The sequence below is a fragment of the Clupea harengus genome, chromosome 16, assembly GCF_900700415.2.
Source record: "Clupea harengus chromosome 16, Ch_v2.0.2, whole genome shotgun sequence".
NCBI lineage: Eukaryota > Metazoa > Chordata > Actinopteri > Clupeiformes > Clupeidae > Clupea > Clupea harengus.
This window is the reverse complement of record NC_045167.1, coordinates 18770360-18797405: the sequence shown is the minus strand read 5'-3', so window position 1 is coordinate 18797405 and position 27046 is coordinate 18770360. Positions and strand designations below refer to the sequence as shown.

At 45.5% G+C, this 27046-nt stretch overlaps 1 protein-coding gene across 1 annotated transcript in view; it reads left to right on the top strand.

The window, feature by feature from the left end:
• The window catches only part of pawr (PRKC, apoptosis, WT1, regulator), a 60621-nt gene extending 37354 nt beyond the window's left edge, over positions 1-23267 (top strand). The window contains exons 3-7 of the mRNA XM_012815447.3: positions 571-699; positions 9373-9407; positions 14216-14333; positions 17198-17302; positions 21621-23267. Coding sequence (XP_012670901.1) covers positions 571-699; positions 9373-9407; positions 14216-14333; positions 17198-17302; positions 21621-21707 — 474 coding nt within the window. The 3' untranslated portion in view covers positions 21708-23267. The remainder of the gene's footprint in view (positions 1-570; positions 700-9372; positions 9408-14215; positions 14334-17197; positions 17303-21620) is intronic.
• The last annotated feature ends 3779 nt before the right edge of the window (positions 23268-27046 follow it).

Here is a 27046-nt window from a genome sequence, read left to right as displayed (position 1 = left end):
GAGACGAGCTTGGACGGGAAATAAGATCTCAGTTTCATGTTGCTCGAGGTCACATCAGTCCTCCCCGAAGGAATGCTAATGCTAACAATTGACACTAGCAAACAAGAGCATATCATTATAATGAAAAGCATCTGTAAGCATGGGATGGACTGTCAAAAGTCCTCTTTAGTGTTGATTGATGGGGGGGGGGGGGTGAACTTTGTAATTTCAGTGCAGCTCAGTTAACAACTCAGAAGAGAATTTACTCAAAAGGCTGACGATGAAAATTCGAACCTCTCAGCCACGCTCTGCACTCTCACACAAAATTGACCTCATCTTCAGGTCATGGAGTACCATTTCCAAGAACCGACAGGCTCCGAACGACTGGAGTTATCATCGTGATCGGCGTGTTTATCTGTTCCAGACAGTGAACTTATTGATCGTCCTGAAAGCCTTTGCGATTCAGCCTTTGCACAGCTTATCAATTTGCCTCAGGGCCAAAGCGCTTCTGTCTTTGATCACAGGTTACCTGAAGTATCAGGTTTTTTTATTTTTTTTGGTTCTCATACTTGTGTGTTCTCTCTCTCGCAGAGTCTGGACGAGCTTGACGACGATGACAGCGTGCCGAAGGACCGCAAGCAGGACGCGGAGCTGACGCAGCAGAACACGGTCCAGAACGAGACAATGTCCTCTGAGCACGCGCCAGCTCACCTAACTCAGGTAAGCCAGGGTTTCTGAGGAGGAGGAGGAGGAGGAGGAGGAGGAGGAGGAGGAGGAGGATCCCCCTTGGGAAGGTTCTGGAACTCTTTGACTAGAACTATCCATCTGCTAGCCCAGTTTGACAGCTTGTTAAGAGTTGAGTTCAGCCCAGATGGGAGGGAGTTCTCCAAGGGTGATGTTGCCTCTGTTCTGCCTAGCAGAGGCACTGTTGGCCAGAGAACCGATCTGAGTGACATCGCCACAGGGACCGGCTGGTAAACAACACTGGCTTTTTTTCACATCACTCGAGTGATCTTACACAACACCAAGCAAGCCTGGCAACACAGGACAAGGCTGTATAATTATGTGGCTCCTGGTGCCATTTTACAGGTTTTTACAGAGATTCGAATCTGGCCCTGAGTTCAATAGAAGTTGTAGTAGAGGTCGGTTAGTTACTTAGTTTAAAAAAAAAATGTAATGTTAATCCACATCTGGAAAACTGCAGTTTTCTGTAGGCTTACACAATGTCTGACCTCAAAGAATCTGACCATCCACTCAGTCACATTGACCTCACCTCTTTGCTTAACCAGCGGTATTGCATATATGTATATACAGTTACAGAGAGTGCTACTGGGCCACCATAGCGAGTGCAGTACTGCATTGTCCATCTATTCCAGGTGCCAAATCAATTAGGGTTGAATTTAAAGCAGGCTTCTGTGGTTTTGTGGAGATCATAGCCTTTCCAGAGCCCACCCTGCAATCAGTCTGCATCTTCCAGACAGCCCGCTATGCATCAAAGGCCCACCAGGAGAAGTGCTCTGTATCCATGCAAGCCTCGCGTGTGGACGACGGCCTTGTTTTCCTGAGCAAAAGTCGCCAAGGAATACATATATAGCTCAGAGATACCCGAGCTGCTGTGGCCCTTTTCTGATATGCTGAGATGAGACCACTATATATTACATAACAACTGCACTTGAAATTTGAACAGTAATTTATTCCACTTGTTCTCAAAGACCCCTGGTCCGTGCCGCGTGTGAGTAGAAAGGAGATGATGTGATTAGGGTCTATGTAATCACATTTGATTGAGTGAGCGGCTCGTCGCCGGGGCGACAAGCGCGCTACATCATGTATTGCATTTCCCTTTGGTGAAATCATTGCGGTGCATTCAACTAGTGTGAAAATGCAGTGGCATCAAAGCTGTTATACTCCAAGTATGGAAGATGACAACACCATGCGAGTTATATATTTGATTTATGGAGCTTGTGCCTCTGAAAAGACACAAAGACCGGTAACATGTTGCGTCCTGTCTATTTGTTTATGACTGATGATTTTATTTTTACTGCGATTTAGTGTTTTATGTTCAAGGGAAGCCATTAAAAGTAAACGTCTTCGCTGGACTGCATTGCAGACTTCCTCTGCTCAGTTTACTTAGAGCCGGGCGTCTCTTGTGCATCAAATGGCAACAAGTTTAAAGCTGTTTACAAGCCTCACATCCTTTCACTTGATGAACGATAAGGATTACTTGACTCAGTTTAAACTTCTGTATTTTCCACATAATCTTAATCGACGGTAATGAATGTCTTGATTGCAATTTTTCAGCCACATACACAGAAACACAGAAAGAATACGGATACATTGAGCGCGCTGGAGAGAAGGAGAGAGACGGAAAAGTATGCTTTCCCATTAAGTTAAGCATCGATCATTCAATGTGAAAAGGGCATCTAGCCGCAAGCCTCACTGGTGGGCTGTAACATGAAGCAGATGTGACTTTGCGCTGTTGACACACTAGGAGGTCTTTTATTGTTCACACACACACACACATGTATAAATATGTCTGCCCACGCTGCCATTGACTTTGCTGATGTTCGTTAGTTTAGTCTAGTATCGCTGTGACCGCAGCGGGAGGCGTTGGAAAGAGCATTCACCCTCCGTGGGGGTGATGGTGGTGGGAGGGGGACGGGGGGCAGCAGGCAAAGATTTACCGTTCACCATCAGACAAACATCTGTGGCGAGAGCGAACAGCCCAGAAATGTGTGCTCCCCCCAGCCCTGGAGGATCCATCACTCTGACAAAGCTCTGCTCCGTCACGTGCGTCTGCCGCGATGCACGGGCCTCCATGGAGCTCAGGGCACGTCTCCCGCTCCGGTGTTTGATGTACTCACAGATAACTAGATGCAGTGCTACAGTACGCGAGGAAAAAAAAAAGCACTTCTCCAAATCTTTTAGTGCGGGGTTTACTAGTTTTAGACTTTTAGAGGAACTTTAAGATGATGCGAAAGAGGGAGATCATAGCCTGATGTCTATGGTGTAGCCAATGGCTTTGCGATTGTGCTGATTTTTAATTGGTTGTGTCATTTTGTAGTCTTTGTTTCAATTCTCAGTATTAGAAATAGAAATAGAAATGAGAAGTCTTCATTGAAAATTAAAATGGTTGAAGAATGCAGTCCTCGGGGTCTTGGCAAAAACAGCTCGTCTTCAATCCCAGGCGCGTTCCCATGAAGTCGAAACCCAAGGGCAGAGTTTGGACAGAGATCACAACAGCACTTTAATATTAGATCTGCCTTATCTCCCACTTCAAAATCTTTCTGTCGGAAGGTTTTTAGCCCAGCCTAGAAAAAACCCTAACCCCAACCGACAACATTTCATAAAGGGACGTTTTCTCTCCGGAGGCTGGTGTCGGTGGGTCGTGCTTGGCAGTGGCACTGTGGGCTGTGATATGGCAGCAGTGACGGAGCCTTTGAGATGGGATTGCTGAGGCCGTAGCAGGGCAGTCTGGGCCTTCAGACGTCAAGGTGCTATATCTCTTAAGGCAACACACACACACCCACAAACCCACACACACGCACGCACACACACACGCACCCACCCACAAACCCACACACACACACACACACCCACAAACCCACACACACACACACACACACACACACACACACACACACACACACACACACACACACACTCATATATATATATATATATATGCACAGCACTCTTTATGCCCTGAAGCATTCACAGAATTAAATTCAGCCCCATCAAAGTGATGACTGGGGTGGTATAGATTCTACCCCATGATGGTGCCCCCTTCCCTTCGCCCAACTACTTTCTCCCCCTTTCATCTGTTTCTGCCATCCATCCATCCTTCCTGCCTCCCTCCATGTCTGTCTTTAATGAAGCCCATCTCAAGCTGGGCCTCTGCATCTGCTCCTGGTTATCAGGCTCTACCTTTCATCGGTGCGCTCGGCCCCCAGAAGGAAAGCGCTTCCTCACACTGTGGCTACGCGCACAGAAAAACCCCAACCCGCAACATTCCACAGTGCTTTCTGCCTCTGATGTCAAAGCCTAGTTTAGAATGCATAGTGCTTACATCCTTAATACCCCCACCCCCCACCCCCCACCACCACATACAACACACACTCACTCACACACAAACACACGTGCACACTCTCACTCTCTCTCACTCGCTTTCTCTCACACTCTCACACACACTCTCTCTTCCACTTTTTCTCTCACATGCGCATACACTCTCTCGCTCGCTGCACACTTTGTCTTTCTCTCTCTCTCTCTGTCACTCTCTCTCTCACTCTAACACACATTCACACACACACACACACACACACACACAAACACACACTCACTGTCTCTCAGCTCTCAGTTTAGGAACGGTATCGGTGCCTTGTGGCTCCTAACAGTTCTGATGTGCTGTTTAATTCGCACCTTTCACTTTAGATGCAGTAATTGGCTCCGAGCCACTCTGTGCCCTCCTCCTACGCGCCGCTGTCTCCAATCCTTTAATGCATCCACTGCAAAACGTACCACTCTGTAATTTGTCCGTTTCACCAAGAAAAGAAGGAAGGCGGAAAGAAAAGAAAAAACCTCTCACACCAGGCCTCCATTGACCTCAACGTGGGAGAACTGTGAATGACCCACACCAGCCCAAGACTAATTCATAGTTCATTCTACTTCATAATCGAACTGTGATTCAGTCAGGTTGTGAGTGAGACATTGCTTGTTAGGCCTCCCACATCAGTGTACTCCTAGTGTGAGGCATTTTTCCTTTTTGGAATGTCCTTCTTCCTCTCGTAAGCGGGATGAAAACTGAGCCGGGCCTTGGCTGGCGGAGTGCCCGAGGCGGAACTGCAACATTTATCGGATTTATCGGAAAAGAGATCTGGAATTCAGGGCACCTCGACAGCCATCAAAGAATGCCAGGGAAGTTCTGTTGTTGGTTTTATGTTGTTTTTTTTTTTTCTTCTTCTTAGCCTATGCCATCAGAAATCCTCATATTTTAATGAGCTGTCAACATCACAACACCTGTCAGATCACAAACAAGCTGTAAATTCCTCTTTGCACAAGTGCATGGGGTTTATTAGATGAGAGAATATTGGCCTGATTTACACAGAGGAGAATTTGTGCACACACACACACACACACACACACACACACACACACACACATACACACATACACACACACAAACTCACACACACACACACAAACAAAGCACAGAAACACAGATGGTCATATCTAAATGGACAGCGATTCACTGTTTGAAGTGCACCTGTGTCCCAGTCAGCCTTGTGTACAGAAACTCTAGTTAATTATCAGAGACGGCATCATAACACCTTCAGACGAGGCTGCAGCCTTCACACAGAGCATACATGTAGTACATTGGGGTGGGAAGCCACTGCAATACCATGTTTGGTGGGAGTATGAGTTGTTCCCCAATACTGCTGTGCAGAGGGAAGTGAGGTACCCCACCGAGTTGTGAGTCAGTCATCAATTCAATGCTTTTATAAGGGTAGAGAGGGGAACATGAGTGAGTCTGGGAGTGTGTACACATTTTGTGTGTGTGTGTGTGTGTGTGTGTGTGTGTGTGTGTGTGTTCACATTTGAGTGAATGTGTACTTTTATGTGTGTGTGTGTGTGTGTGTGTGTGTGTGTGTGTGTGTGTGTGTGTGTGTGTGTGTGCGCGCGTGTGTACACATTTGAGTGCATGTGTACTTTAATGTGTGTGTTTGTGTGTGTGCGTGCGTGTGTGTCTGTACACATTTGAGTGCATGTCTACTTGTGTGTGTGTGTTGGTGTGTACGTGCCCACATTTGTGCTCAGTAATAGCAGCTCTTAGTGTGGACGCAGAAGGCTTTTTGTGAGCTGTCAGCGAGGCTCAAGCATGACGAATAGAGCTGCTCAGGCCATACGGAGCAGGCAGAAGTATCCTCACTTGAATTACATTAACCTCCCCCCCCCCCTCCCCCCTTTACAAGCACATAGTGAGCATCACTCCAGCATGTCACAGATGTCCTGCACCTAATGCAGTGAAAACAGACTTTGAAAAACAGGCCAAAACCGCAAGGTGTTTATTCACTGGCGAGCTTTACAGCACTCCACAGTATTTTTCCACGTCCTCCATCTCTGCTGCCTTTCCGGTGCCTTCTATCCATCCAGCTCCATGTTTGTCTCTCTCCGCTCTCTCTAATCCACTGACATTCTCACTAGAGTGCTGCATTTACTTGGCTAAATTGATTTCCTTAATAAAGATGTAAATAATAAAACATATATAGCCTGTTTTTTAAAAAATGGCTACCAATTTTCCTATCCATTATTTGGATGAAATATTACAAAAAGGCAAAACAAAATAAACGCGCAACTCTGATTAGCACCAGTAGTTATCTTGCCATTACGCTGGCATTTACATACCGAGGCCATTTGTGCTCTGTGCATTATAGTTTTACTGTAGACAGAGACCAGAAAAAAAGTCTTTCCAAGAGCACATCTGTAAATGTTAGCTATTAGAGAACTCTGGATGAAAATCACAGGCCACTGTTTCTTGTCAGCCCTTGTTGTTGCTTGTTTCTCTTGGCACATGCGTTCCTCATACACTGCGAACCATCCTTTGAGAAATTGACAAAATCTTTTTTGGACATTACCGAAACTGTAACAACATTTGTAGCAAAGCAACTGTAGAACTGCAATAGAACATTGTGTGACCGCTTGTGACGACTGTTTGTGTCTGTGTCTGTATGCATGACATGGTATGTTGTTACTCATATTTCACACAAAAATACACACACACACATGCGCACACGCACACGCACACACATGCACACACGCACAAACATGCGCAAACGCACACACACACATGCACACACGCACACACACCACACACATGTGTGTGCACACACACACACACACACACACACACACACACACACACAAACCAAGCCAAGACTCTCTGGTTTGCTCCCTGCCCAGGGAGCCGTTTGCCATCAGCCTGAACCCCCTCCGGTCTTCCTGAGTGGAGCTGGGACTAAGGCTAAGACACTGCGCCGCGGCTCTGCGGCACACCTATCTGTCACCGGCTCCGGGTCTTCACCGCGCCCCTCTCTGGCAGAGCTGTGTTTATCACACTCCTGCCGTAACCCCACCGCCCCTCTGCCGTCACTCTGCAGGCTCCCAGCTTCGGCCCGCGCCTTCTGTGGCAGTCTAAAAAAAAAAACAATCCCTGAGACACGGTTTTCTTGTGTGTGTGTGTGTGTGTGTGTGTGTGTGTGTGTGTGTGTGTGTGTGTGCAAGAAGAAGTGTGAATGACAAAGACACAGACATGGAAAATGAATGCGATAGACCCGGCGTGATTGTACAAACGCACACAGGCAACAATCAGCACATCATTCACTGCTCGTCCACGAACAGCTTAATGACAATCAGGATTGATGGTTCACATGATTGATGGACCCCTTGCTTTCCCCAGTGTTGGCATGCTGAACCCATCCTCTCTCCGGACCAACTGGCCTCAGATCAGTTGAAGAAGAAAGTCTCCAAGTCCCCCCCCCCCCGTGGCGTCTCCCTCTCCATCTCCCCCTCTCTTCCTGTTCCCCTGCTCACCCTGTGCCATACACACACACACACACACACACACACATACACACATACAAGTAAACATGCACTCAAATGTACACACACACACAAACACACTCACACATACAAGTAGACATGCACTCAAATGTGTACACACACACACTCATACACATACAAGTAGACATGCACTCAAATGTGTACACACACACACACACACACACACACACACACACACACACACACACACACACACACACACACACAGACATGCACTCAAATGTACACACACACACAAACACACACACACACACACACACACATACAAGTAGACATGCACTCAAATGTGTACACACACAAACACACACACACACTCCATCCTGAATCTTACTGTCGCTCAGCTTTAGGGTGACATGGTAAACATGGGAAGGCATAGATCCAGCTTTGGCATGCTGGGATGGATGGACACCACCGCAGGGGGGGAGGGATTGTGACACACTAATGACCACGTGTTGGAGAGAGCTGGAGTGGTGGAGGGGGCGGTTGTGGCAGCAGCCTGATTGATTGGGTGCCATTAGGTCCTACCTTAGACAGGAGGCTCACCTGCCATTGCCCCTTAAGAGAAGATGAATATTCATCCTGCCTCTCTCTCTCTCACTCTCTCTCTCTTTCTCTCTCGCTCTCGCTCTCTCTCTCTTTCTTTCTCTCTTTCTTTCTTTCTTTCTTTCTTTCTCTCTCTCTCTCTCTTTCTCTCCCTTCCTTATTTTCTTAAATGAAACTATGGAAGTCACGTGTCTGTGTGAGAGGGTGTCAGCAGGGTGTAACGTGAGGGCACTCCAGGGTGGCGGTGCCGACGCAGCGCTAATGGAGAAATGATGAACGTGTGCGCCCTGCAGTTCAACTTGTAGCTGGGCAGAACTGCGGAAGGCTGTTAACAGCAAAGCGGGAGGGGCAGGAGTGTGTATTACACACACACACACACACACACACACACACACACACACACACACACACACACACGAACAAACACACACACGAACAAACACACACAAACAGATGCACACTTTAAATGAAAGTCCACACAGATATGCATTCAGGGCACGTGATCCCACATAGGCACGCACGCACGCACGCACGCACGCACGCACGCACGCACGCACGCACACACGCACACACGCACACACGCACACCCCATACCTAATATCGCAGCTCAGCAGGGGGAAGTTCAAGAATGATTACTGCTAACCAGTGGGGCTCACTGCAAGGGCTGCTTCTGCAGAATGCCTCATAACTCACGGAAATTGCACTGTGTTGCTGCTGAACATGAGAAATATGTAGTATACAGTCATTCCCCTCTAGGGCACTGTGTGTGGTATGGCCGTATGTCTCCATCGAAACTCGAATTGAGTTTACCTCCCTGGGCACTGTGTGTGTGTGTGTCTGTGTGCGTGTGCGGGTGTGTGTTACTAGACACTGCAGTTGACTGAGTTTCTTTTTGTTGATGGGGGAAATCACTGATGGCGTTTTATATTTGAATTTGAGCCAGCCAGGCACTTGACAAATCAACTGAGCAGTCAATCAGTCAGTCCTGCGTCTCATCATGTGTCCTATGTAGGAGTGAATGGAATTACCGCTACTCAGGCCATGGCAACAGAACTTTTAATTTGGATAAAGAATGAATAGATGGGTGGATGGGTGGATGGGTGGGTGGATGGATGGATGGATGGATGGATGATGTGGTGATCTTAGTGTATGTTCATTATTGTATGTAATTAAACATGTTTTGTTTCTAGGCAACTGCATCTCTAACTGAGGTCTTATCTGTTTTTCTGTCTACAGGACACTCCGAGATGTGGGAGCAGCCGGCATAAGAGGTGAGACGAGGCCTGTCCCCGCATTGTGCACATGGTGGTTACCACGACAAAACCAGTCTATTGTTGTTCATTCCGAGATAAAGCCATTTGAAAGGAGATTACGTCCAAAAATAGGCCCAAATATATGTGACAGTGCAAGTTTTGACAAGGAAATAATTTTTTCCCGGTCTGACACCTGTTCTGAGCAAAAGTTTCAGTGTTCCTGGATCTGAACATGTCATTAGTGGCATAGCAATTTACCTCCTCAAGATGTCCTCATGGATATTCACTCATTTGAAGATAATAAGATTTCAGTCAATGAGAGAGTTTTTTAGAGTCAACTTGTATAGAGTCAAATCGTATAGGGACGAGCAGCCTGATACATTTTTCTCCAGGATTGGGCCACTTTTATGAAATGGTGAAAATTGTGTTCACATTTCAGGATATCATAGTGGGGTGTACAATGAGAAAAGGAACATTTCAACAAGTAAATCTCACTAGATTGTCAGATTGCACTTTTATTGGTCGCTTTTTGATAGTCAGCCTATTCCTGTAGCATATCGCACGTATGAAGCGGAATTCTCCTCATGATGAAGCCACTGAAAAGTAGAAGTGAAGACAGGGCAGCTATTCAATCTGCCAACGGATTTCTTTGGACAGCGTATAATGTTTTTACATTTTTCATATTTTAATAATAATTAAGACCTTTGTCAGGTTTTTAATGGCACACACGACACACTGGAACACACACGTGCATATATGGAGGCGACACAGGACACACACACACACACGCAGGTAGGCCTGAGGTCGCGGTGAATTTATTTTCTGCTTTTTCCCATCCTGGACCGTCCTTCCTCAAGGACCCCCCAGGAGCAGTGGGCAGCTTTGCAGCGCCCGGGGACCAAGTGAAGTGAACTGTCCATATTTGGTCAGGGATGGACATGAGTTCTGTTATTTTGCATGTTTTTACTGTTGGGGTTCTTAGTGGAGGAAACCCCTTGTGAACACGGGGAGAACATGCAAACTCCACACAGAAAGGCCCGGGAGATAGCCCACCTGAGCACTGTGCACTCTGGGGAGGACCTGCCCCCCAGAGCCAACAGTGCCCCATGCGGGAATCGAACCCATGACCTTCTTGCTGTGAGGCAGCAGAGCAAGCAGTGCAAGCAACTGAGCCACCGTGCCACGTTAGTTAATGTATAGAAATTAAGCATCCGTAAAAAGTACAACTTCATTCTCTGAATTCCTGATGGACTGCGTAGGACTACAACAGATACAATTAGTCTTTAACTTTTCTGTTTCTATTTATTTCTAAATAAATTGTCAAAACATGAACCATTGGAGATGGCACAAGACTCAATAAATGGCCACGTGTTTTAAAGGTAATTAACTGTAGATTTAGAACATTAAAAAAAACAGCTTTTTATATTTCGAACTGGACTGATTATGTCGTGAGATGCCCCATGTTGTACTTGTGTGTGTGTGTGTGTGTGTGTGTGTGTGTGTGTGTGTGTGTGTGGCAAGTGCGTGTGTGCGTGCGTGCATGAGAGATGAAATACCTCAGATTGTGTATGTGTCTGCAGGACATGTGCAGTTGTAGACTATAGACCCAGTCCCCACTTTTTAATAAAGTGAGCTAGGGTAAAAAGAAATGAGCAATCAGAAAACTTCCTCCATCGTTATTCCCTTTTTGTGCTCCGTGGAGTGTGTGTGTGTGTGTGTGTTTGTTTGTTTGTTTTTTTTTTTGTTTGTTTGTTTTTTTGCAGAAGCTTTGCCTCAGAACTGCCACACGTTCCTACTCCATTTAAATCCTTCTGAATTGACAGTCAGCCTTAAACGTCTGGGGATCCACAAGCCTGTGTGTGTGTGTGTGTGTGTGTGTGCCAGCCAAACTGTACGTTCTGTTCAGGCCTTTACTCTACCTCTTGGTAAGCGGGGCTGAAAAGATTGTATTTGGCTTCAAATTGTGAAGCAATTATATCCAATGGTTCTTCTGCTTACCAAACACTCAGTCCCACCCAGGCATTACTATTAGTTAGGTAGTTACAGTAGCCGCAGACGGAATGGAATCTTTTCAACTACGCTCAAGGACCAAAATCTATTCCAGTGAGGTGAAGGTTTTTCTGAAGACTGAGGACTCACCCGTAGGCCTGAAACAGTGCCTGTCTGTCCTCCTGCAGGCATACAGACAGAACAATTACACAATACTGTCAAGTCCCCGTCTGAGCCGGCCAATAGGCCCAATCTGAGCCTCAATCTGGCCATGTGATTCTGGCTCTGCCTGATTGGCCAGCTTTGAATGCAAGGGGGGGCTGCCAATTGGATGCTACCAAATATCTGAAATAAAGAGATTACCGATACCCTGTGAGATGTCATTAAGCCGTGGTTTTGTTTCTGAATCACAAAACCCCAAATTAACAGAGGAATCTCACTGTCAGAGGGGAGATATCTGAGGCATTAGAGATTGATAATCATAATAATCACAGTCTTAGTGCTTTCAGTAGTTAGTCCATGGCTAAGACTGCCGTGGATGTGCCATGTGAAGAATGAGGCTCAAGTGTGGTTTGCCCTCAGGGTCTAATGCACCAGTTATCCCCTCAAAATGTCAATATGAATTCATAAATGATCCAATGTGTTTTCATTTCGGCCAAAAAGAGAACCTCCTGCATGAAAGCCCAAATAGACTCACTGCTCAAGGTTTTTATTAGTCCTCACCGTCAGTCTCCCTCCCTTCTCTCTCTCTTTATTTTTTTGGCTGCCCCTCACCCCACTCCCCCCACCACCCCACACTGCACCACACTGCCCGCCACCCCGCCCCGTCTGGGCTACAGGAGTGCCTCATTACTCCCATCTCCCATCCCGCAGGGCGCTAACAAGCTCGGAGTGGCCCGCCGTGCCCACATGACACGGACAGCACCGCTCCGCTCTGCTCCGCAGGTTTGCCAGCGGCCCAGGGAGGCCGGTAGGGGACCGGTGGGTGGGTGGGGGGTTGGGAGGTTACGGCGTGAGTGTGTGTGTGTGTGGGGCCGATACTTGCCAGCTGCGATCTCAAGCCCCACACCAAGCATTTTCAAGAGCCTTGTTTGCCCAGCAGCAGTCGTCGCTGCTGCGTTTGAAACCGGCCGACATTAGCAGTGGACTGGGTTGGTAAACACCTCAGCTGGGGACAGGAAGGACACCTTCAAACGTACGCACACTCACGGCCGTGACTCCCAAAGAGCAGGTGCCCATTAGGAGTTGGCAACAAAGCACTCTGCTGGGATAGATCTTTCAGCTGTTGACCGATGTAAAGTAGTCAGAGAAGCAACTGATTGTTGAAGAAGGCTGCAGAAAAAAGACTGACTGACCTGGCTTGTGTGGGTTATCTCTCTGATACCGCAGCTTTGTGGGGTTATTAAATGATATGTTTCTCAGCTGGAGTTTTTATTGATCCCTCCACCACTTTATTTTGGCCTTGGAGCCGTTAAAATCGTATTTTTCTTCTTTCTTTTTTTTTTCTGCAGCGAGGCTGTGCTTTTGTGATATTCCCCCAGTGTTGTCCAAGACTCGTCCATGTCAAACATTTGTACAGCTCAGGTTCCTTTGGTCTTCTGGCGAAAGAAAGGCGCTCAGATTTGTGCCATTTTCTCTTGTTTAAGCCATTCTGTAACACTATGACCTGTTTACACAGCTGCTGTCAGACACAGTGCCACTCTCCTCCTCCTCCTCAGTGACAATGAACTTGTTCTGTTCATCCTTCACTACTTCTTCTTCTTCCCTTCTTCCTCTTTTTATGAATCTTTTTTAAAGTCTCTTTACTGAAATATATGCAGACATCAGTCTCAAACGATGCTCTGGGCCTATGGCGGCCCACTAATTTGATTCCCAGAGTGGGTTCTTGACTCCGTGGAGTACGATGGAGGAGCGTTTGCTCCAAGTCCGCATTGCCGGTAATTACTGAAGTAAAGCCGACAGGAAATAAGTTCCACATGAATATTCCCACTTTGCTGTGAGCCAGGAGAGAAAAAAGAGTGAAAATAACTCTGAGAAGGAGAAAGGGAAGGAGAGAGGGAGGGAGATATGAAGGTTGGGTGGAGAGACATTCTTGTTCTTGCCTAAGGTTTCATTCTAAGGTGGTATACTGGTATACAGCTACTGATGGAAGGGAAAGCTGTTGCCGCACTGTGAGTTTTAAATGTGTTTATTCGACTTCAAAGTCTTTTTGAAATATATATATATATATATATATCTTTCGTCCCCATTTAAGTGAATGACTTAACAGACTCCAGTGTCTTCAGAGCATGGAAACCCGGAGACCTGCTGCTAATAGGTGCCTTTAAATGCCTCACACTTATTTCAGCGACGCCTCCTTGAATAGCCAGTGATGGAGCATGTTGGGGGAGAATATGTAAACACCTGTTCTTTTCACCACCCCTGCTTGAGCCCGTCCATTAGAGCTCTTTGTGGCTGTGTGTGTGTGTGTGTGTGTGTGTGTGTGTGTGTGTGTGTGTGTGTGTGTGTGTGTGTGTGTGTGTGTGTGTGTGTGTGTGTGTGTGTGTGTGTGTGTGTGTGTGTGTGTGTGTGTGTGTGTGAGTGTGTGAGAGAGAGAGAGAGAGATGTTAATGCACTGACATTTAACAGTGCGCACCAGCACCAGTCATGCTTTCTCATGTTCGCCTTAGTTGTACATCTAGATAGAAATAGTCAATTTTACAGCATAGTGAAGCAACAAGCAAGTGAAATCATGTTTCAGAAAAAGACTCGTCATGGTGCAGGAGAGAACAGTGTGGATTCTCACCCTTATCTAACATCATTACCTTCTTACTTTCTGTGTGTGTGTGTGTGTGTAGCTCGACAGGCTCTGAAGAGGAGATGGGAGGTAACAGTCGTCAGCGCCAAGGTTACAGTCGCCATGGCAGTGCTGGAGTTCCTGGCAGCCTGGAAAAGAGACTTGATGAACTGGAGAGGGTAGGCTACCAACAAGAACATGATTTCATGACCTGTTTATACTTTATACCTTTTATATCCATTTATTACAACACAGACTGTATTCAACTAATCTGATAAGGTATAGTGCAGTGTTTCTCAAACTTTTTCAGACCAAGGACCACTTAGCCAATAAAGAAAAACTCGCGGACCATCTAACTAAATAGTATATCCCTGGAACATGCCTCCTACCCAGACCTGGTGCCAGACAAAGGCACATGATTTTCGCGGGTGGGCTCTCCTTTTTTACATACCGATAGGCTAGTTATAGATATGACAATGCGCAAGGCAAAACATCTGGAACCCTGCTCCATGCGTGACTTGGTTATGTTACAAACTATAGTTCGCTCACAGCCTCATACTCCCATCACACACTCAGACACGCCAATGTATCAAAACACAACGATGCGCATGCCGACCGCAGTAATTCACTACCAACAGTAGGCCAGTCCTCTGGCATTAATACAGCCATCCTAGTAGTCAACTTTTCATAATTAAGAGCTGTCATTATCCAACGTCACACAGCACAGAATATAGTTATCATCTTCCTGTCTCTGCAGTGGGAGAAAAAAACGCTGTTTGAATGCAGCTCCGCGGCGGGATAATGCCCAATGAGGCTGAACCATCTCGCCATTGCACCTTCTCCTTGTCCGAGTCAGAGGCTTTCTCATTTAATTTTCTTTACATAGTCCCTGTCTTAAGCCACCAATCCATGGCCTTGTTAATAGATTAGGCAACTCTTTAATATATTAGGCTACTACTGGCTGTGTTCTCTTCGTTCTGAGTTGTATGTTAGAAATGTCGCAATAATTTACTTTTGGCCGTCGAGGACCATTACGGGGCACTGGTGGACCACACTTTGAGAACGACTGGTATAGTGGAAACTGTCTCTGATATATAGTAATCATGAAGTTATGTTATGTAATGGGATTGACATTTATGCCCAGGGAATGCATTTAATGTACTGTGACATGTTAGTTTCATACTTGCCGTCATGCACGTATGTACTCATGCTTTCAGATGAAATCTCTAAACTGTATAGCAGGTTTGGAGTTTAATGTCATTTTATTCTTTGTATCTTCGAGAAAAATGGGCTAGTGTACTTGTTTAAAGGTCTGTCTGTCTTTCACCACCCCATAGTTACTGTTTTTAATGCGCGTGACCTGCTTTATGAATTTTCCAATAAAAGGGAAAAGCGCAGCTAAATGCAGTCTTTGTCCGAACAGTATGGGAAGGCATACAGCGACGTATGTAAAAAAAAAAAATCCTTTTTTAATGTATAGTTAAGTCCAGGCAGAGCCTGTCTGTATGATGGCAGATCAGAGCCCTAATCCTCAGGGGGAAGCTCACGCAGGGGCTACATGTGTAACGTGGCCCTTGAGTTATGTTTGGAAACGCTCCCGGCCCAGTGATTCATCACGTTAAGGCCGCATGAAGGTCTGGTATTGTGCGAGCGGGCCCAGAGAAAGCGCTGCGTCCTTGGGTACTGAAAACAGGCCGGGCAGGCTGAGCGTGGAGGATCATCGGTGATGAGTTTCTTTAACCAGGAGAGCAGTGCTTTTGAAAAAGAGTGTAAAAGTTTTTTGAACGAGGGGTGGCAAAGGAGAAGTGTGTAGACGCTTTCTAATTTCCTTTAAAACGTTCTTTCGTTTCTCTGACTCACTCTCTCTTTCGGTCTCTCACTCACACTCTCTCTCTCTCTCTCTCTCTCTCCCATTGCCTTTATTTTTTCACTCATCTGAAATCGGAAAATCTTCTCCTGAGCAGCAATAAATCCTGTGCTCAGCCAGAGATGACATTTACAGGGCAGACATTATGCTCTCCACCTCTCTCATGAAGCACACAGAGCCCACTTTTTATTATCAAATGTCACATAGTCTTTTAAAGAAGAACCTACCACACACACACACACACACACACACACACACACACACACACACACACACACAGATAAAGAGAGAAATGCACCCCGTCTCTCATACACCCACATCCCCAATCTCACTTTAGCGGTTGTTTATTAACTCTCAATCATTGAGTTGATCTGTCTCTCACGGTGTATTAGCTTTAAACACATACTAAAGCTTCAAACCTCCATCTGCTTTTCACAAATCACTGCTCTGCTCTCTCTGGGATATTAAACATGCACAGAAGGGACTTCCAGCCCGAATCTGACTGCGTTTAACAAGGCCTGAGGTAACTGTAGATACGGCAGCACGGAAGCCAGCCCCAGCTGTTGAGATAGCAGTGTGCTCAGTGCACCTGCCGTCTGGCATGCAGCCGAAACATTAGCATCATTAGATGCTGTTGTTAGAGGAGCGAATGACAGAATGATGACCCCTGAGGTGATGTTGGTGTATCCCATTAAAAGTGTACCCAGTGGCAAATATGAAGCAGATTTAAAAAAATAAATAAAAAAATATGCTGATTATTATACCACTGAATGTGTTCAGGTATAGATTACTCAAGCTACCCTGTGCTATTCCCCAAATATTCCGTTTCAATATTTTTGTCATTAAAAATACACCGGTTCTAAATACTAAACACATTATGGTAATTATGGTTGACTTGGATAGATGGATAGAGAATGTCCATCTGTGTGTTGTTTTCTTTGTGTGTGTGTGTGTGTGTGTGTGTGTGTGTGTGTGTGTGTGTGTGTGTGTGTGTGTGTGTGTGTGTGTGTGTGTGTTTTGCCAAAGACTCGACGTCAAAGCTGCTCTGTTGTCCCTCTCCTCTGGGGCATGGGCTGGCTGGCTCATTCAGTGCTCATCATTGAGCGCTGGCCTGGAAGCTGGAGGCTCCCTAAATGAGTATCTGTGTCCTCATCGAGCGCCTTTTGTGTGTGTCAGGAGCTGACCGCCGAGAGGCAGGAGAACACCCGACTGCTGCAGGCCCACCAGGACCAAGACGAGCTCATCGGGAAGCTGAAGGAGGAGATAGACCTGCTGAACAGGGTGAGCTGCCGCCTGGATTCATTCGCTTCTGCACCCGACAGGATAACGTGTTGATTAGTTCTTGGGAAAGAATCCTGAAATATTTCATATAGATGCATTCTTACTCGACTCCTGTAATGCACACTTGAAGGGGTGGAAGGGTCCTCCATTGTGCGACAACCAAACTCCTTGAAAAACAAAAGACTGGCTCTCAAATTTGTTCACATTGTTCCAAGTTATCCAGGTTGAGTAGTCAATGAATACACAATAAAGTGAGCAGAGGACTGGTTAACCTTGTGTGGGAGGCTCAGATGAAGCAGTTTTATGCACCGATAAGCAGCTTATGAGTAAGACAAAACCGTCTGTCTTCATTGCGAACCTGGGATTGTGACAGTTCAGCGCAGGATCATTTATGCAATTTAACTTTTAATGTTGGATTGTAAAACGTTGCAAAATGAAATGTAGTCATCAAGATTGAGAGTGTGTTAACAGTTAGAAATTCAATTAAAAGTAATTGAAGATATTACTTTCAATATGGTATACCTGGGACAAGATCCAATAATTGTTTTTCATTAAGACAACTTATCATACTTATGCTTATAACTTATAACCCTCACTTATCATTTCAAATGAATTTTCTGTTCACCTATTCTCTATTACCGTGTGTGTGTGTGTGTGTGTGTGTGTGTGTGTGTGTGTGTGTGTGTGCTCAAGTGTGTGTCCACGTGTCTGTGCCTGTGTGTCATCGCCTGTATTGAGTAGTCTCTCGCAGCTGTGTCCCATGAAGCCGGAAACTAAATAGAAACTATTGCCAAATTAGCACCTCGCTATCTCTCGGCAATCAGCCTGATATTGTGGAGCCGCTTCAAGGATAAGCAGGAGATTACAATTATCCCCCATTTGGAGTTACTCTAGCGCAGGTCTCCTCTAAAGCACTCTCTACTTCCCCGCGCACCTGCCTCTGTCTCTCTCTCCGAGTTGGATCTGATTGGTATTTGATAAACACTTTAAATTCAAGGCAGGCTGTAGCAAGGGAAGCTTTATGTATATATGTGTGTGTGTGTGAGAGAGATGCACGTGCTTCCATGTCTGATGCTATGCATCTTTAAGTGTTATTGTTAGAGGTGTGTGATTGTGGTTTTGTGTGCCTATCTACGTGTGTGTGTGATTGTGGTTTTGTGTATTTGTGTGCCTATCTACGTGTGTGTGTGATTGTGGTTTTGTGTATTTGTGTGCATATCTATGTGTGTGTGTGATTGTGGTTTTGTGTATTTGTGTGCATATCTACCTGTGTGCGTGTGTGTGTGATTGTGGTTTTGTGTATTTGTGTGCATATCTACCTGTGTGTGTGATTGTGGTTTTGTGTATTTGTGTGCATATCTATTTGTGGTTTTGTGTATTTGTGTGCATATCTACCTGTGTGCGTGTGTGTGTGATTGTGGTTTTGTGTATTTGTGTGCATATCTACCTGTGTGCGTGTGTGTGTGATTGTGGTTTTGTGTATTTGTGTGCATATCTACCTGTGTGCGTGTGTGCATCTCACTCTCACTCTCCCCCCTCATCTCTGACACCGCTGCCATAGTTGTCAGCTCTCAGACAGATGGCCCCACATAGCACCCCTTCCACTGTATGTTAATCAGCCAGTTACATTTATATGAGCACAGGGAGGCCCTTTCCTCTGTGGTAAAGGAAACATTTCATGTTTAGCCCTTTTCATGTTTGCTGTATAGCATGCATAGCCTACTAACTTAAAGGAAGACCATATGTTCATGAACATATGACTTATTCTGTTGCTCTATCTTACCCTGACCACATACTAGGAGGAGAGGGACTAAAAAATTCTGAAGGTTTAGCTACTCGAACAAAAGTAGCAATCAGAACATTCATTTCTTTTAATTGCTTGATCCTGAGGGGCCGGTTACGCAAAATGGCTTCTAATCTCTTTCAGTTCGCACAAAATCACGCCCAGAGGACTCTTGAGGAAACTTTTGAGGAATCGTGTTCTAGGAATCACATTCTCCTTTTTGCAGTCTCCAGACTTCCTACCTCTGGGTCTATTTGAGAGTAGTTTATTCTTTTTAATTCGTACACCTAAAGGATTTTCTAAATTCTCTGCAATGTTATTTCCCTCCCTCCTCCCTCTTACCTTTGCCCCAGAAGATTGTATTCACTTACTGCCTTTTTGAGGCTTTATAGAACATTGTCTCTTGGCACGAGCGACAAGGGAGAGTCCAAGAATGGCTGCGCTTCTGTTTTTCCTTGCTCGTTCTCTTGGCCCCCAAATTTGCCAAGACTGGGATAGGAGGCCACGGGATCCGCCAGCCCACAGAATCCTCGGGGATCCAGTAGCGCGGCACTCCGAGATGGCAAACAAACTTTCCCATCGGGTGATCTCCGATGTCCCAGTGCAGGGTCAACAGTTGGTGGCCTGTCTGGCATTCCAGCTGAGGGGAATCCCAATAGGAGGAATAGTTTTCATGTCCAAGACGGGGGCAAAAGAATCCTCTGAACAAGGCTTTGCCGGACTTTTGTTCCTTTCATAGTCCAAAGAAAATAGCCGACTTCAGGGCCACTGCCAAGAAACATGAACTGGCTAGCACTAGTCAGTAGGCGCAGTTTTGAGAGATGAGATTGTCCAGAAGGACTATTCGTTTGTTTTGGTCCTGCACATCTTTACTGAATGATTCATGATGATTGATGAGCTCCTGAGATCAAAATGCCTTGGTGGAGCACAAAGCGTGCAGTGTTAGTATCAAGGTCAACAATCAGAAGCAATCATGGTGGTTATCACTTGGGAAGTTTTCACTGTCTACTGTGGGATTGTGGAGGATAACCATCCAGAGACATTGCAAATTGGACATGGAAATGTCTGAAAGTAATTTGCTTTGGACCAAACTCTTCAGAGGAGGTCAGAGAGTCATCTTGGGATTTCATCAAGAGGACAGAAGTATGCACCCGTAAATGAGTTGCAGACAGGTTATTTGTTTTTAAATCGAGCAAGAAAATCAGGTTATTTGAGGCCAATTCGATTTGATGAACGGATCCGATAAACTTTGGGATACCCATTTTCTGCTCCAAAAGAGTAACAAGTTCTTTGTTTCCTGGAGGTCCAACAAAGTTTTTTTGTCTACCCCAGTAGATCAAGCAGCCATTAGATGTTAAATGAACAGTGTGAACTGCGCTGCGGGGGCCGATGGCAGACATTAATATCTCGTCACGACCCCCCTATTGGCTGCGACCCCCTCAACCACCACTGTTTGACTTCCAAGCCGTCTTTCCCTTTTCAGTTCCCCCGACCAGCGCTGCGTGGCTGATTTGGATGACGGCCTGTCGTGTCCATTAGTGATGGAGCCACACGAAAATGAGAATTGTCATTTCAGTCTGAGTCTTTGATGAGTTAGAGGGGAAGGGGGTGGGGTGACGGAGGCAGGGAGAGGAGAAGAGAGGTGGCAGTGGGTCTCCTCATTTATGGCTAATTAAAACTGTTTGGAGGCATTATCTATCTCAGCAGATAACTCACCTAAAGAAAAGGACCAAAATGCAGAGACCACACTCTGGCTTTCAGAAAAAAAAAAAAAAATGACTCGCAGTGGGTCTTCAGTGGCCTGTAACAAATTCCTAATCAACTGCATCAATTAAACCCAGTATGTAATTTATGGTATCTGGGATGACACAGTAGAGAGGTGTGTGTGTGTGAGTCAGGAGCATGAAGAGGTTGAGTCTTGCCGTGTCACTCCTAGTGCTTAGTCTTATCGTTCAAATGACTTTCTTGGTTAGTCAAACAAGCAAAGGAACAATCAACTCTTACATAATCTTCAGCATTTGGCTAAAAGTCGGATTAGGGACCAGCACTCAATTTTGTATGAAACATAATGATGGATTGGGCTCCATCCTCAGTTTAGTGATAGTGACTAGGGTTTGAGTGAAAAGATGTACTGTCCTGGATTGACAGTCATACAAAAGCATTTCTATATATTCACAGACATCAGCATGTCCCCAAATATCCCAGGTGCTTATAAAGCGGTACGCAGACCTCCCCTCTGGAAATCTAACCACAATAGAATGAATCTAAGAAATTATTGTCAAATGATGCAACATTTTCGCACCACTTCAGGAAGGGGTCTAGGTGTTCGTAAAGGTTGAGGTAGTAACTGACAACAACTGATAACAATGTGAACTTATACAAGAAGTGCATTGCACCTTAACCATTATTGATTAATTCATTAGTGGGATAAAAATGTATGAATTTCAGGACATTTTACCTAAGGAAATGTATTCTAAAGTGCAAGTAGCATTCCTAAACCTGAGGCATTTCTGTCTTGTGCTTGTGTCCGAGCAGGATCTGGATGACATTGAGGATGAGAATGAGCAGTTGAAGCAGGAGAACAAGACTCTTCTGAAGGTGGTGGGCCAACTGACCAGGTAGAATCACAGCGCAGCCAGACGACAGAAAGAAAAAGAAGAGAGAAAAGCAGAAGAAATCATAGCCCACGCCCTTTACACCTGGATCAACCGCTTGGGGGAGTGGCGGGGAGAGAAAGCCTGTGTGTTTGCAGATGTTGGTGGTTGGGTGGCTTTGGCAGGGGCAGAAGTTGGGTATCCTGTTTTATTGTCTTTGTTGTTTATTTTTTGTTTGTTTGTTTGTCTTTGAGCTTTAGTGTCACATGAGGAACACTGTTCTACACACCTGATGCGACTGCCTGACACGAGCGGCACTTGTAGAGCTCGCAGGCCGGCACGCAATGCATTGTGGGTTATGACGGTCCTCTTGCAAAATCAGATGGGGCAACTATAGTAGGGCTACACTATTTAATGTAAATGTTTTGTACATAGGCTTTTTTTTTGTTTTTGATAAAGCTGAAAAAAAAGGAAATTAAATTGAATGTACAATGTAGTGCACCACCAAGCGCTAGCTCCAAGGGAGAGCCACGTGCCCAGCGTTGAATCACCCAGGGTAATGGGCAGCAGGCATTGAAGGCTGCCTGTAGCATTTTTATCCCACAATTTAGGCTTGTTTCGTTGATGGCATTAGCCAAAAAAAAACACAAAAAAACAAGGTCCGCAGAGATGATCCTGTGCCATTAAGACCAAATACAAGGCGAAATCACTGCTTCCATCAGCCGAAGTGGGAATAATGTCCTACACATTTTGTCTGCATGCTCTCGAAAAACACATCGGGGCCATCACCCTGGGGAAAAGCGAGGGGCTGATTCTTCTGCTGAATTTGTTTCAAAGCCTGCTTTCTCTTTATTTCAATTGGCATTAACTGCAAAACACCAGACATTAAAAGTGTATTAGCTCAGAAAAGGAAGTACTCCAAGTATCTCCCACAATCATGCAAGCATTGAAGAAGCAGCCGCTGCGTTGGCTACAGATTATATATATTGTGTCATAGAGATATTATTAATGTTGTTATTCGTGGTGTTTACAAAAAAAAAAACCTTACTTAAATATCAATAGAGGTAGCGTGTTCGTGACGCAAGGTGAGCAAGAATATATAGAATAGGATACTGCAGTGCATTTGTTTTGTATATTTACTCTATAACCAAATCAGCAAAAAGGAAGGACCATGCTTAGGTTAATACCATGCCTTGTCAAGAGCATCTCATTCAGCAGCGAAGTGTCTTAACATGACTGCTAGTAGCAGTGTGGACACGGCACGGCACGGCACAGCACAGCACAGCGGGCCTGCGACTCTCACCGGCTGCATTTAGATGGTTTGGGCTTCTATGCCAGAACTTGTCAAACACAGCACATCTCCAGTTCAAAGTACTCAGCAGTGTCGAGGAGTAAGAGGGAAGGGGGAGGGGTGCTGATGAAGAGAGAACGAGCAGAGGGACATGGAAGAATGGGTGTTTTTGTTGTGGGTTGGGGGCCTAGGAAACGGGCAGAGGTGCGCTCCACTCCACTCCTCTCTCTTTCATTCCCTTGATGTTGTGGATGTACAGAAGATGAAGTCATTTAATAAAAGTTTGATTCTCTCCCTTCTCGTGGCCTCGTTTGTGTTCATTAAGGCTAATTTGATGAGATGATGCCATGGCGATGAGTCGGTAATGTAACGTGACGGGCGGCGCTGGGGCCTCGCCAGCAAGTGCACAACAATCTGTGCACTCACACTAGGTGTATGAGAGACGGTGTGTGTGTGTGTGTGTGTGTGTGTGTGTGTGACACTTCTGATGAAGTGTGGGTGAGCAAATGTGGTTGTCAGTAACCATTCTGAGTGCGGGTGTGTGATGTGTGTGTGTGTGTGTGTGTGTGTGTGTGTGTGTGTGTGTGTGTGTGTGTGTGTGTGCCTGAGCACCCGTGGCCCCCTTCCCATCACCCTGCACCTACCTGTCAGCCTCATCACCACGAGTCCCTTCACAAGGGACTTTTTGTAGTACCTGCGTCGAGGCGCCTCCATCACATCGTGACTAGTTGAGTCGGCAGTGCGGTTATTAGCATTCCCTTTCCCCGAGTCCGAGGAGCACGCAGCCGGTCTTCCCCAGTCCCTCTCTCGCCTCTAATGCTCAGGTAATTGCTTCATCCTCCTCCTGCGAATCCAGGACAATCAGTCCTCACCAATTTGGCCTTTAGTATTTGCATTTTTATTGAACGGCTTGGACTTTTGATCTATTTCCTCCCCAAACTTATAGCATTCCAGTTAACCCTTTCACGTTTGTTTTATGTCTGTCTGATTCTCCCTGACTTTCAATCGCCATTTTCTTTTGTTTTTTTTGCCAGCTATGGGGAGAACAGAGTTGTGTGGTTGCACTCTGTGCATGTGTATGTATATATATATATATGATAGGGCAGGATGAAGTCTGGGTGTGATAACACGTCCAACCATCCCAGGAATGTCCCCCTCCATCCGCTTGAGACAAGTGTCAACACACTCCCTGACCCCTGCACAGAAGCCCACACACAGGATACACATAAACGGCCCTCTTTCCCTAAAGGACCATATCTGGTGTTACAGATTTACAGGGGGGACCATTTTAACTGGGGGTAAGACACCACAACAACGCAGTTTTACCTTATTCCAAGCAGCTGTGACGACAGATTCGCCAAACGGGGAAGACATAACGCAAACGCTGCACGTAATACACATAATAACTTAATGAACTTGTAGGCTACAGTTTCACATTTGTCAAATCGGTGTCATAAGCAACACCTTTGAGTTTGACAGGTTCACATGTTGGTTCCAAAACAACCTCAGGAAATAAGAGTTTATCAAGAGGCCTACCTGGTCACAAATCTCTCAACCGATGGCCATGTTTTAAACCTGAGCCATTCATAATTTGAAAACATCATTAAAGTTGAGGAACATAATTAAAGTTGAAGACTAGCTATACTTCCGTATGAGTGTTGGTGACTGCAATAGTAGTGAATGTAGGCCTACTGATTGTGAGGGTCTCACTTGGAATGAATGACATTTCTTCGTCATTGCTCTCAAACAGACCTTGAAGATTCACTTTCAGATGGGGCGTCTGGCAGGAAATTGATACGGACGTAATAGTCTGAAATGGCCAGAGCATGTCCAGGCGAATGCATTTGATTCTGTCCAGCTGATAAAAAAAACAAAACTCTTATCTTGCTCTAAAAAGAAGCCCATATGTCATTATCTAGGGTTTCATGAGCTCGGTCCCAGGCTTCAATCTACTTTATCCCCTCATCTCACTGGGCCAGAAGCAGCCAGAAAATACTCAAGATGGAGGACACATGGAAAATATATATTATACCATCATTATATATATATATATATATATATTTTCTCTCTTGCCGCTTTGAGAATGAATCACTTTGAAGGCCAGAGCACCATGGCAGTAGGTTGAGTATGTACCATCTCACATTCACCATAGAGGCTATTTGAAGATAAACTAGTTTTTCCCTTTTGAGGTCATACATGACCTTGAGCGAGAAATGGTCTGTTACAATTTCGTACATGGCAGGGCAATTGGGCTTTAACCTCTGCATGCACCTGTTATTACTATGTTACATTAGGTTTTCACAGAGAATAACATGAAAATGTAATGCTTTGTGGCAGCTATATTGTGTAGCTGCCGGCTTAGTGTAGCTGTCTAGCATGGTATGCCTTCGCTATTGTGCGGCTCTTTGCCTTCATGGCTTTGCGGAGGCGGTGACTACAAAAACACTCCTTGTCTCCCTCCCTGGGCTTTCCGCAAAGGTCAGACTTCCACAAATGCCAATGTCATTTATCAGCGTTAACCCCACCAGGGCTTCCCCTCCTGTCACAGCTACACAGCCATCTTGCCCAGAAACCTCTGTGCTCTCTGCGGTCGGCCTAAAAATAGAACAGGCCACTTCCCTGCCTATCGGTTTTCCCTCCACATGCTTGCCCTTTGTCATATTGATAGTTACTTGAAGGAGCCCTGCCGAGTATCAGGTGGTGCTGAGATGAAGGTGCTTTGTCCCTGAAAGTATGCCCCCTAGTGGGACTCAGCAGCACTGTCAGTACATATCAGTATGGTTAATCATCTGTAGTTCCCAAGATGGCTTCAGATGTGGCTCAGCAGCAGTGGGCACTTTTGATACAGGCATTGGGAGGTATGAGAGAGCAGCAAAAAAGTACAGATTCTGGCTCAAAATCTCACCAGATACCGTCTATCCCTTCAAGCAAAAGGCCAATATGATATAAATGTTTCTGTAATATATTGTAATTCAGCTCAGAGGCTTCACCTCATGCTCCTCATTACTGCCTTTTCTGTTTACTTAGCGATGTGCTTTATGCCAGGAACAGCATATCAATATACTGCAGTACTGTATATATTACACTATATGCACGGTGACCTCTTCATATGAGACATAAACCTCTCAGGTTTTGATGGTACACAAATGTCATATTCAAAAGCCTTCCCATCTGGGTCGAAACCTCTGCCTAAACTAAGAGAACTGATGAAAGACAGATAAGGTGCTGTGTCTTCCCAAGAAGTAATGTGCTCCAAGAAAACACTGGATGTTTTTTCTGTATCAACAGGAAATAAAACATTTTTATTGAACATTTGTGTATATGAAGTTATATAACAACAGTCAGAAAACTCCACAGAGTGAATCACTACACAAAGTGAAACGAAATTGTAAAACACCTCGCCAAAAATGAAGGTATACACAGCAATATAACTGTCAGCTCACAGTCGTCGCGAGCGATATGGCAGGAAAAAACACTCCAAACAGATCTACAAGATTACAGAGAAACTTTCCACGCACAAAAATACTCAAGCAGGCAGTTGATATACACAAAGGCAACTAGGATCTTTCTACAGCATCAAGATTCTACTTCTTTACACAGCTCTTCCCGTGTAGCGTCCGACTCCAGGGCGCGGATCTGACTTTGATCTGGTCTGGATGTGGCAAACCTGCGTCAGATCTGTTCTGTAGTCAGTCGCTAATCGGGGGTTGTCTTCAAAAGTTAAGTGTGGCTTTTTGTTTGTGTTGCTGTCGCAAGTCATCAGCGAGAATTCAGTGTTGTAAGTCGCACAGCAAGTACTCAGGGGTCTGCGGAGAGGGATGTCGTCACGTACTGTAGCGTGCATGCTTTGGTTGGCAACAGCTAGGGTAGCATTGTTAGTGCAGCGCAGGCCATGGCTTTTTTGTGATACTACACCCTTGCAGTCTAAAATGCCACCTGCAAGGCTGCCTTTCCTTACCTATCCTGGGTGCGTTGGATTCTCATTCTCTCGAAATAGTTTAAGCTTTCGCGTATTTATTCGGTGGAGTTGCTCTCTCTGTTTCTGATTTAAATCATTGTCCACTTTTAAGGAAAGC